The following is a 12,403-nucleotide window of genomic DNA, read 5'->3' on the forward strand; positions in this document are numbered from 1 at the left end:
TTCAGTTCATGACAGATTGGACTGAAAAAGACACTGTTTATTCAGTTTGATCTGTTTCTGATAGAAGAACCATCAACTGTAATCTGAGCTTTAATGAACATCTACAGGATCAATAAATAAAATATAGGAAAATACATGATTTACACTGAAAAAAATGCAAAATAAGGAGGATAATTATTACAATCACTGGTGATAAATCACTTGAGAAAGGTTGAATATGTAGAAAACTTCCTTTGGGAAGTGACACAAAAGTGTTGGGTTCATTCAGTCCTAATCTAATCCTAACCCTAATCCTAACCCTAACCCTAACCCTAACCCTAACCCAGGCAGGAACTGTTTTTGGCCCAGTTGTGTATTTGGTCTTTGGAGCTCAGAGTTTAGATTTAGGAGGATGGAATGGTAGAAATAGATTCTAAGGTTTTCATTGGCGTATCCTCATCTGTTAAACAACTCATTTTTTTCTTTAATATGTGTCAAAGGTCCACCATGTTCCCACAGTAGCTCAGTATTTTCCAGTTCTAAACCCTGTAGCGCCCTCTGGTGGATCACTGTCACCTGCTGGCTTTGACAGTGCTCCAGTGCACCACACTGTTCTTTTGTTTGTTTGTTTGTTTGTTTGTTTGTTTGTTTGTTTGTAAAGTTCTTCTTTACCCTTGAGATTGAGCAGCAGCCGATGAACTGAATACATTTGATTTAATTTCTACAAAGTCTTCACTCCATTTTTGTGAGTCTTGATAGACTGTAAACGGTCACTTGACTTGTTCACAGGCTTTACTATACAACTGATACAACTGCGGGGGGGGGCGGCGCTCATTGAACTGGACCTGAAACCAAATCTATATGGACTCCTGTTTGGAGCTGAAGAGTGAACACATGTGACTTTGTGTCGCTCATCTTGTTGTTTTCTTGACTCCAGGTTCGGCGCTCTCTTCTTCATCGTGGTTAATCAGTGCTTCAGCTCGCTGTCATCGGCCGAACTCTTCATCACAGAGCGGAAGCTCTTCATGTAGGTTGGACTCCCACCTCTGTCCATCTGTCCATCTGTCCATCTGTCCCTAAATGTTAAAGACAAACATGGATCAGAATTTGTTCCCCTCTGGTTTCAGTCATGAGTACATCAGTGGATACTACCGTGTGTCTGTCTACTTCCTGTGTAAAATCCTGTCTGACATCATCACCCTCAGGACCATCCCTGCCATCGTCTTCAGCTGTGTGGCATACTTCATGATCGGTGGGTGGGACTTGAACCTTCATTTACCTTTTATGCCCCGTTTCCACTACGTGGTATCGACTCGACTCAACTCGGCCTTTTTGCGTTTCCATTACATAAAAGGACCTGGAATCTGGTACCTGGTCCTAGTTTTTTGGACTCTGGTACCTGGTCCTAGTTTTTTGGAATCTGGTACCTGGTCCTAGTTTTTTGGAATCTGGTACCTGGTCCTAGTTTTTTGGACTCTGGTACCTGGTCCTAGTTTTTTGGACTCTGGTACCTGCTACTAGTTTTTTTGGAATCTGGTACCTGGTCCTAGTTTTTTGGAATCTGGTACCTGGTCCTAGTTTTTTGGACTCTGGTACCTGGTCCTAGTTTTTTGGTACCTCCTCCTCTGCTGAGGTTCCAGGACTGGGGACCAGATCCTAAAGGTGACACTGTGTAAACACTGTAGACCTCTGATTGGTCAGAGTGGTGTGTGTGCTGTTTCCATGTGTTTGTTTCATCCATATAATACCATATGGTTGTGCTGTGCAAACCTCCGTTTCCCACAATGCATGTTGCAACAAAATTCCTCAGATGCCCCAGTGACGTCCTGGGTCGGTTTTTAAACACACAATTTGTTTATAGTGGATGGAACTAAGAAACTGTTCACCATGAGGGAAGAGATTCAGGAGAGTAATGACAGACAGACTAACGGACGAATGAGACTGAGGATATGACTGAGGATGGACAGATCTGAGGAAACTCTGCTCACAAAAGTCTCCTGCACCTTTAAAGTGTAGATTGTGTTGTGAAATATGACCGTAATGCACAGTATGTTCTGTAAACGAAGCAAGCAGTCCTGCTGAGCAGAAACGTGACAATAGCAGTGTGGACATACAGTATGTATGTATATATACCCCCCCCCCTTTCAATTTTGTCTGGATCTGCCACTGCATGGGCTTCAGTATTGTCTTTGAAATCACTGTTCCTTTTCCTACTGTTGTTTCCATCTCAATACAGCATTTGGGATAATTCAAATGTCTGTCTGCATCATGTATCTCTTAAATTATTTTCATTGATTGTCATACAGTTGTCGTATCTTCTTTGTAATTACTGGATATGGTTACATGATGATTTTTAAATCCGAGTTATTTTTTCAGAAGAAATTAATTCGGAACTAAAGTATTTTCTCCTGTTTACATGGAAATGTTAAACCTGAATAAAGGTTTACATGAGGTATTAATGAGGTAGAGCAGTGAGCAGAAGGGTTTGTGCTGCAGTGCTCATGTTGCTTTGTTCTGGTTGCCCTTCTGTTAGCTTAGCCCTTCTGTTAGCTTAGCCCTTCTGTTAGCTTAGCTTAGCCCTTCTGTTAGCTTAGCCCTTCTGTTAGCTTAACTTAGCCCTTCTGTTAGCTTAGCCCTTCTGTTAGCTTAGCTTAGCCCTTCTGCTAGCTTAGCCCTTCTGTTAGCTTAGCTTAGCCCTTCTGTTAGCTTAGCTTAGCATAGTCACTGCATTTCCATGGTCACACATATCCAGTTTTTTAAAGGTGATTTGTCGTCTTTTCTCAGTGATTTTGTCAAATCCGATTCTCTCTAATTATTTCTTCAGATCTGCGACTTACTGCACTCATACAATCTGTGGACTGTTGTGTTGACGGAAGTTGGAAAATCTTTTTGTTGAAGGGATGCATGCGCTAAATTAGCTTTGCTTTAGCATTTTAGCTTTGCATTAGTTTTTATTTCCCAGATTTTCTTCCTGCAGTAAGTCACATGACCATGATCTGAGCCTCAGTTTGTGATCATATTGACCCCAGTGGACTAAAGGAATGATTAGGGAGAACTGAACTGACCCAAATCACTCCTAAAATACTACAGATCACCTCTAAAAGCCTGGCTACGTCTGAGCAGAGGAATGAAGCCATTATGCTAAGCTAGGCTAAGCTAACGTTAGGGCTGCAGTTCAAACTGTTTGTCCCACTGGTGGAACTCATTAGTTCAGGACAAATGAATGAATCCAAAGCCAGTGTTGAACTGTTCCTTCAGGGTTTTCCAGGCTGGTAGATCCCATCAGAATATTCCACTGGAACGCTTTGGGAAGACTAGACTGCAGTGCAGATTCTTCCACCAGCGCAGAATGTGTGCGTCATCGCCACAGGACAAGACACTGAGCATGTGCAGAATGGAAGGAATAAAGTCCAAACGGAATAAAGGCTTTACATGTCCAGGAAGAATTTAGAGCGCAGTTAAAAGAGGATTAAACCAGTGACTTTAATCAGGTTTAAATTTAATCTGAACTTTTCTGTTTCAACTGGAATAAGGTGTTTACATGGACATCTGAAATAGGATCCAACCTTTAATCAGATTAAACCAGGAATAAAAGTTGTCATGGAAACACATGGATTGTCTTGAACACTGCTATTGAAACTTTAATCATTTTTTGGTCATTGTTCCTCATGTTTTGCAGGTTCTTTTCTATTTACTGTGATATTCCTGTAGTCAGATCCACCCTAATGCTTCCTCTGTGGTGCAGGTCTGAAGCCCACAGCTGAAGCTTTCTTCTTGTTCTTGTGTGCAGGTCTGAAGCCCACAGCTGAAGCCTTCTTCCTCTTCATGTTCACGGTGGCTCTGGTGTCCTACACGGCCACCTCCATGGCTCTGGCCATCTCTGCAGACCAGACGGTGGTGGCCATCGCTAACATCTTCATGACCATCGCCTGTGTCTTCATGATGGTAACAGACAAACTACACCTGCACATCTGAGTAGGACGTCCCAGTTTTAGGACTTCTGTTCTGATCCAGTTCTTAATTTGACCAGTGTATTTTTTATATATTAGTAACCCCCCCAAAAAATTTCATCCCAGTCCGTACAGTTTTAGAACCCCCCCCCCACCTCCATCTTTAGGGTGTCCGTCAGCCCAGTAAAATCCTTCATTTGTGGGTTAGTTCTGCCATGTTTGCATGTGCAAATGTCATATTAGAGGTTTTGGGGGATGCTCCTGTCGTTTATGAAGGTCTCATTACATGTACAGGTCAAAGGTCACATGATTTTAGACAAGGTCCAGGTCATGTGACAGTTCAAAATGGGTCCAATCCCAGGTTTTTTCAGATTTCTTTCTGTCCTAGTCTGATTTGACAGATCTGCACTCAGAACATCTGAGCCTACTGTACCCATCTGGTACCATCCCTTTTCTGTGCTTCAGCAGGTACCACATTTCTTTTTCCAGAGAAGGGGGGGGTGGCTGTGGCTCAGTTGGTACAGCAGGTTGTCCAATGACCAAAGGGTCGGCGGTTCAAATCCTGTCCACAGGTTGTAGTGTCCTTGGGCGAGACACTGAACCTTCAGCTGCTCCTGTGCACAGACTGTCCTAACCCTGGATGATCCCATCACACACACCTGGAAGGCACTGCCTGGACCCACTGGAGAAAGAAAAGTTCTGCAGTGAAATCAGCCCTGAGTGCAGATCTGTCAAATCAGACTAAGGCAGAAAGAAATCTGAAAAAACCTGGGATTGGACCCATTTTGAACTGTCACATGACCTTGACCTTGTCTAAAATCATGTGACCTTTGACCTGTACATGATTGTAGACCTTCATAAACGACAGTTCCATCCTCCAAAACCTCTAATATGACATTTACATGAGCAGATCTGGCAGAACTAACCCACAAATGAAGGATTTTCCATTAAAAATGGGTTTTCTGCACTGGGTAGATAGGCACCCTAAACATGGAGGTGGGGGGTCTAAAACTGTACGGACTGGGACGAAATTTTTTTGTGGAGTTACTGATGTATAAGAGATTAACTGGTCAAATTAAGAGCTGGATCAGAAAAGAAGTCCCAAAAATGGGACGTCCTATTATATCTTTACTTTATGCCTTTTTCTGTCTATTTTATCATTATTATTATTTTTTTAATATCTAGATCTTTGCTGGTTTACTTGTGAGTCTTCCGTCCATCGTCAGCTGGTTGGCCTGGTTGAAATACTTCAGTATTCCACGTTATGGCCTCGGTGTAAGTATATAATATGTATTTATATATAAGTAAATAAATACAGCAGCATTCACACAACATTAAACCTTTAACTAGGGCTGCTGTTGGTTGGGTTGTTGAGCTTTGAGATTCAGTGGAATTCTCCAAATTTGCAGTGAAATGAATCATGTGTTGAATAATAAAACATGTGTGTCATGTGTTTGTGTTCAGGCTCTACAGGTGAATGAGTTTGTGGGTCTGAAATTCTGTGAGCTGTTGAACCACACTGTGTAAGTAACACACTCACACCCACAAGTACAGATGTGTATTCTATAGATGTGATCACGTGTTTATTCTGTGGATGTGATCACATGTGTGTTTGTTCTGTGGATGTGATCACATGTGTTTGTTCTGTGGATGTGATCACATGTGTTTGTTCTGTGGATGTGATCACATGTGTTTATTCTGTGGATGTGATCACATGTGTTTGTTCTGTGGATGTGATCACATGTGTTTATTCTGTGGATGTGATCACATGTGTTTATTCTGTGGATGTGATCACATGTGTTTGTTCTGTGGATGTGATCACATGTGTTTATTCTGTGGATGTGATCACATGTGTTTATTCTGTGGATGTGATCACATGTGTTTATTCTGTGGATGTGATCACATGTGTGTTTGTTCTGTGGATGTGATCACATGTGTTTATTCTGTGGATGTGATCACATGTGTTTGTTCTGTGGATGTGATCACATGTGTTTGTTCTGTGGATGTGATCACATGTGTTTATTCTGTGGATGTGATCACATGTGTTTATTCTGTGGATGTGATCACATGTGTGTTTGTTCTGTGGATGTGATCACATGTGTTTATTCTGTGGATGTGATCACATGTGTTTGTTCTGTGGATGTGATCACATGTGTTTATTCTGTGGATGTGATCACATGTGTTTGTTCTGTGGATGTGATCACATGTGTTTGTTCTGTGGATGTGATCACATGTGTTTGTTCTGTGGATGTGATCACATGTGTTTATTCTGTAGATGTGATCACATGTGTTTATTCTGTGGATGTGATCACATGTGTTTATTCTGTGGATGTGATCACATGTGTTTGTTCTGTGGATGTGATCACATGTGTTTATTCTGTGGATGTGATCACATGTGTGTTTGTTCTGTGGATGTGATCACATGTGTTTATTCTGTGGATGTGATCACATGTGTTTATTCTGTGGATGTGATCACATGTGTGTTTGTTCTGTGGATGTGATCACATGTGTTTATTCTGTGGATGTGATCACATGTGTGTTTGTTCTGTGGATGTGATCACATGTGTTTATTCTGTGGATGTGATCACATGTGTGTTTGTTCTGTGGATGTGATCACATGTGTGTTTGTTCTGTGGATGTGATCACATGTGTGTTTGTTCTGTGGATGTGATCACATGTGTTTGTTCTGTGGATGTGATCACATGTGTTTGTTCTGTGGATGTGATCACATGTGTTTATTCTGTGGATGTGATCACATGTGTGTTTGTTCTGTGGATGTGATCACATGTGTGTTTGTTCTGTGGATGTGATCACATGTGTTTGTTCTGTGGATGTGATCACATGTGTTTGTTCTGTGGATGTGATCACATGTGTGTTTGTTCTGTGGATGTGATCACATGTGTTTGTTCTGTGGATGTGATCACATGTGTTTATTCTGTGGATGTGATCACATGTGTGTTTGTTCTGTGGATGTGATCACATGTGTTTGTTCTGTGGATGTGATCACATGTGTGTTTGTTCTGTGGATGTGATCACATGTGTTTATTCTGTGGATGTGATCACATGTGTGTTTGTTCTGTGGATGTGATCACATGTGTGTTTGTTCTGTGGATGTGATCACATGTGTTTATTCTGTGGATGTGATCACATGAGTTTATTCTGTGGATGTGATCACATGTGTTTATTCTGTGGATGTGATCACATGTGTTTGTTCTGTGGATGTGATCACATGTGTTTGTTCTGTGGATGTGATCACATGTGTTTATTCTGTGGATGTGATCACATGTGTTTGTTCTGTGGATGTGATCACATGTGTTTATTCTGTGGATGTGATCACGTGTGTGTTTGTTCTGTGGATGTGATCACGTGTTTATTCTATGGATGTGATCACATGTGTGCGTTTATTCTGTGGATGTGATCACATGTGTTTATTCTGTGGATGTGATCACATGTGTTTATTCTGTGGATGTGATCACGTGTTTATTCAGTGGATGTGATCACATGTGTGTGTTTATTCTGTGGATGTGATCACGTGTTTATTCAGTGGATGTGATCACATGTGTTTGTTTTTTCAGTGGATGTGATCACATGTGTTTGTTTTTTCAGTGGATGTGATCACATGTGTTTATTCAGTGGATGTGATCACATGTGTTTATTCAGTGGATGTGATCACGTGTGTGTGTTTATTCAGTGGATGTGATCACATGTGTTTATTCAGTGGATGTGATCACGTGTGTGTTTATTCTGTGGATGTGATCACATGTGTTTATTCAGTGGATGTGATCACGTGTGTGTTTATTCTGTGGATGTGATCACATGTGTGTGTGTATTCAGTGGATGTGATCACATGTGTGAAATAAACCCACACCAGGGTTCAGACTCCACCTGCTGGATAAAAGGGTGCATTACATCTAGTCTCCAGTCAGTCACATTCAAGCTTTGACACTTTTTCACAGCTGCTATGACCCCGTTTTTTCAACGCTGAACCCTTTTTCTCCAAAGTGTTTACGCACAAAACTCAGAATTCCAGCTTCATTCACAGTCTGTCACTGTTCTGACAAAACCAAACAATTGGATCAAAACTATTTGACCTGTAGGCCTATTCAAAACCAAACCATGTTTTCAGATACAGCAGTGCAGGTTACAGTCCATCCTGTTCATGATTAAAATACCTACGACTTAATTAGTTACAAAGAGTGTTGTTTGTGTTTATCTCATTTATGTTTTAATTGGATGATTTACTGATCAGATCAAAGAGCTGTGAGATTATGGACTGATTTTTATTATCAGTCTAATGCACTGGTGTCAAACATACGGGGCCAAATCCGGCCCCCCAAAGGGTCCAGTCCGGCCTGCCAAAGGGTCCAGTTCAGCCCCCCAAAGGGTCCAGTCCAGCCCCCAAAGGGTCCAGTCCAGCCCCCCAAAGGGTCCAGTTCAGCCCCCCAAAGGGTCCAGTCCAGCCCCCCAAAGGGTCCAGTTCAGCCCCCCAAAGGGTCCAGTCCAGCCCCCAAAGGGTCCAGTCCAGCCCCCAAAGGGTCCAGTCCAGCCCCCCAAAGGGTCCAGTCCGGCCCTGGGGATGAATTAGTGAACTGCATAAATTCCACTCAGATGTGCCCAGTCCTGTTAGTTCAGTTCCACATTCAGACCAGTTCAGTCTGCAGTGGACAGGACCAGTCACATACTGTCAGAAGAACAGAAATAATGACAACTGACAATGTTTCTGTTTGGAAATGGAAATATTTTCATGGATTTACACTAAAACTAAGGAAAATTTCTCAAAAAATGTGACTAAGTTGAACAAATGTGAACAACCTTATATTCCTCTTTTCCTGGTCCGGTCTGCTGCAGATCAGATTGAGCTGAATGTGGAAGTGAACTAACAGGAGCTGGACAGAACTGCTCTAATGCACAGGTGTCACCTGTTCATCCTCCAAACCTCTGTGATCACGTCACAGTTTAATGCTCGGATGTGAATTACACATTTTGTTTGGTTTATTTCTAGTTCAGGGTTTAATTAATGAGGCCAGTGATGACTGCCTCCATTTGAGTTGGAGCTGGTGACAGAATTAGGATCCATGACATAGAAGTCACTGGATTGGAGATATGACTGTTCAGATTTTAATAGACCTCTGTTCTGTGCACTGTAAAAAAAATCTGTAATTTAACAGAATTTTCACTGTTTATTTGACAGATTTTTCCTGTATTTTTCAGATACAGGAAAATATCAATGAAATGACACAAACAGACTGTGATTTTACATGTCAAATGGAAAAGAACACACAAAAAAAAAACTGTAACTCTGAAGAACCAAAAAATGTACATTTTTTAAAAGAAATTTTTCTTTTTTCACAGAAAATACAGTTAAATACATTTGCAAATGTATCATAATTTCACAAATATTTATTTTCTATTAATGAGATTAAACTGTTAATTTAAAGTTTAATACTGTAAAAAAAAAAATTAAGTAAAACAAAACCAGATAAAATTCCTGACAGTTAATGGTAACAGAAGTATTAGTTCTGTCAGTTGAACCAGACTTGTTTGTTCATTGACAAATATCTTGTGTAATTACAGGAGGTTTCACAACAAAACTGTTGAATAAATGTATTTTTGTGAATGTATAACATGTATAAGCACTGATAAACTGTCCAAATACAGTTTTTATCAGCGGATTGGACAACTGAGTCTGACTGAAAATTATTTATATATATATTTATAGGGAATTGGATTGTTTTAATGCATGTAAATATTCTTTATTAAACATTAAAAAGTCACAAAAATATGCAAAATCTCATGTAAAGTTAGGACAAAAAACTGAATTTTAATTATAAAAAATTACCGTATTTTTATCAGATGGTTATTTTCTGTTATTTAACAGTATTTTTTCGGTGCCCCTGCTGCTGGAATAATACTGTTTTTTTACGGTTTTTGTTTTTACAGTGTGTCTGACTAACAATCACATCTGATCAGATTCCAAGATTCCAGATTTTAGTTGCTCACGCTGTTAAGAAAAAAACATCAGAGTGACAAATGAGCAAGAAACATCCAGCCCATACTCAGTCCAGTACTGGACAGTGGTCAGTCCAGTACTGGACAGTGGTCAGTCCAGTACAGGACAGTGGTCAGTCCAGTACTGGACAGTGGTCAGTCCAGTACAGGACAGTAGTCAGTCCAGTACAGGACAGTAGTCAGTCCAGTACAGGACAGTGGTCAGTCCAGTACAGGACAGTAGTCAGTCCAGTACTGGACAGTGGTCAGTCCAGTAAAGGACAGTAGTCAGTCCAGTACAGGACAGTGGTCAGTCCAGTACAGGACAGTAGTAAGTCCAGTACTGGACAGTGGTCAGTCCAGTACAGGACAGTGGTCAGTCCAGTACAGGACAGTGGTCAGTCCAGTACAGGACAGTAGTCAGTCCATAGATAACTCAAAAAGTTATGGATGGATTTGGATGAAATTTTCAGGAAATGTTGATACTGGCACAAGGAACAAATGGTTAACTGCTGGTCTTTTCGGTGTTTGTTCTAACTCTAACCTCTGCTGGTCTTTTCGGTGTTTGTTCTAACTCTAACCTCTGCTGGTCTTTTCGGTGTTTGTTCTAACTCTAACCTCTGCTGGTCTTTTCGGTGTTTGTTCTAACTCTAACCTCTGCTGGTCTTTTCGGTGTTTGTTCTAACTCTAAGCTCTGCTGGTCTTTTCGGTGTTTGTTCTAACTCTAACCTCTGCTGGTCTTTTCGGTGTTTGTTCTAACTCTAAGCTCTGCTGGTCTTTTCGGTGTTTGTTCTAACTCTAACCCCTGCTGGTCTTTTCGGTGTTTTTTCTAACTCTAACCTCTGCTGGTCTTTTCGGTGTTTGTTCTAACTCTAACCTCTGCTGGTCTTTTCGGTGTTTGTTCTAACTCTAACCTCTGCTGGTCTTTTCGGTGTTTGTTCTAACTCTAACCTCTGCTGGTCTTTCGGTGTTTGTTCTAACTCTAACCTCTGCTGGTCTTTTCGGTGTTTGTCCTAACTCTAACCTCTGCTGGTCTTTTCGGTGTTTGTCCTAACTCTAACCTCTGCTGGTCTTTCGGTGTTTGTTCTAACTCTAACCTCTGCTGGTCTTTTCGGTGTTTGTTCTAACTCTAACCTCTGCTGGTCTTTTCGGTGTTTGTTCTAACTCTAACCTCTGCTGGTCTTTTCGGTGTTTGTTCTAACTCTAACCTCTGCTGGTCTTTTCGGTGTTTGTTCTAACTCTAAGCTCTGCTGGTCTTTTCGGTGTTTGTTCTAACTCTAACCTCTGCTGGTCTTTTCGGTGTTTGTTCTAACTCTAAGCTCTGCTGGTCTTTTCGGTGTTTGTTCTAACTCTAACCCCTGCTGGTCTTTTCGGTGTTTTTTCTAACTCTAACCTCTGCTGGTCTTTCGGTGTTTGTTCTAACTCTAACCTCTGCTGGTCTTTTCGGTGTTTGTTCTAACTCTAACCTCTGCTGGTCTTTTCGGTGTTTGTTCTAACTCTAACCTCTGCTGGTCTTTTCGGTGTTTGTCCTAACTCTAACCTCTGCTGGTCTTTTCGGTGTTTGTCCTAACTCTAACCTCTGCTGGTCTTTTCGGTGTTTGTCCTAACTCTAACCTCTGCTGGTCTTTTCGGTGTTTGTTCTAACTCTAACCTCTGCTGGTCTTTTCGGTGTTTGTTCTAACTCTAACCTCTGCTGGTCTTTTCGGTGTTTGTTCTAACTCTAACCTCTGCTGGTCTTTTCGGTGTTTGTTCTAACTCTAACCTCTGCTGGTCTTTTCAGTGTTTGTTCTAACTCTAAGCTCTGCTGGTCTTTTCGGTGTTTGTTCTAACTCTAACCTCTGCTGGTCTTTTCGGTGTTTGTTCTAACTCTAAGCTCTGCTGGTCTTTTCGGTGTTTGTTCTAACTCTAAGCTCTGCTGGTCTTTTCGGTGTTTGTTCTAACTCTAAGCTCTGCTGGTCTTTTCAGTGTTTGTCGGACAGGTGAGGACTTCCTGCAGACCCAGGGGGTGGACTACTCCACCTGGGGGCTCTGGCAGAACCACGTGGCTCTGAGCGTCATGACCGTCGTCTTCCTCACCATCGCTTACCTCAAACTGCGCTTCATCAGGAAGTTCACCTAAAAAAAAAAAAAACAGGTGTTCACTTCGGCTTCCATCAGCAGCACCACCGTCATCCATGAACCATCCAAAACTACATCAGTCAACTTTGACCTCCACCACTGACAGGTGCTTCAACTAAAAAAAGAGATTTCACCTGAACCCATGAAAACATTCAGTTCAGCCTTTGTGTGAATCAGCCTGATGAACAGGAACAGCAGCTGTCACTGTGTTTGTTCAGTAGAATACTCGATTGTTTTGGCAGATTTTTTTTTATGGTTTATTCATCGGCTAAAATGTCCTTCGGGGGTCAAATGAGTGTCCATTTTTGTCCAAAACAGTTGTCCTAAAGTCATAGAAGTGTGTGTAAATAATGCTAATCCATTTGTGC

At 41.4% G+C, this 12,403-nt stretch overlaps 1 protein-coding gene across 1 annotated transcript in view; it reads left to right on the plus strand.

Moving 5' to 3' along the window:
* The window catches only part of LOC115416229 (ATP-binding cassette sub-family G member 2-like), a 58,579-nt gene extending 46,543 nt beyond the window's left edge, over positions 1-12,036 (plus strand). The window contains exons 13-18 of the mRNA XM_030129975.1: positions 917-1,006; positions 1,107-1,231; positions 3,770-3,924; positions 5,115-5,204; positions 5,394-5,452; positions 11,883-12,036. Coding sequence (XP_029985835.1) covers positions 917-1,006; positions 1,107-1,231; positions 3,770-3,924; positions 5,115-5,204; positions 5,394-5,452; positions 11,883-12,036 — 673 coding nt within the window. The remainder of the gene's footprint in view (positions 1-916; positions 1,007-1,106; positions 1,232-3,769; positions 3,925-5,114; positions 5,205-5,393; positions 5,453-11,882) is intronic.
* The last annotated feature ends 367 nt before the right edge of the window (positions 12,037-12,403 follow it).

The sequence above is a fragment of the Sphaeramia orbicularis genome, unplaced genomic scaffold (assembly GCF_902148855.1).
Source record: "Sphaeramia orbicularis unplaced genomic scaffold, fSphaOr1.1, whole genome shotgun sequence".
In the NCBI taxonomy this organism is placed as follows: Eukaryota; Metazoa; Chordata; class Actinopteri; order Kurtiformes; family Apogonidae; genus Sphaeramia; species Sphaeramia orbicularis.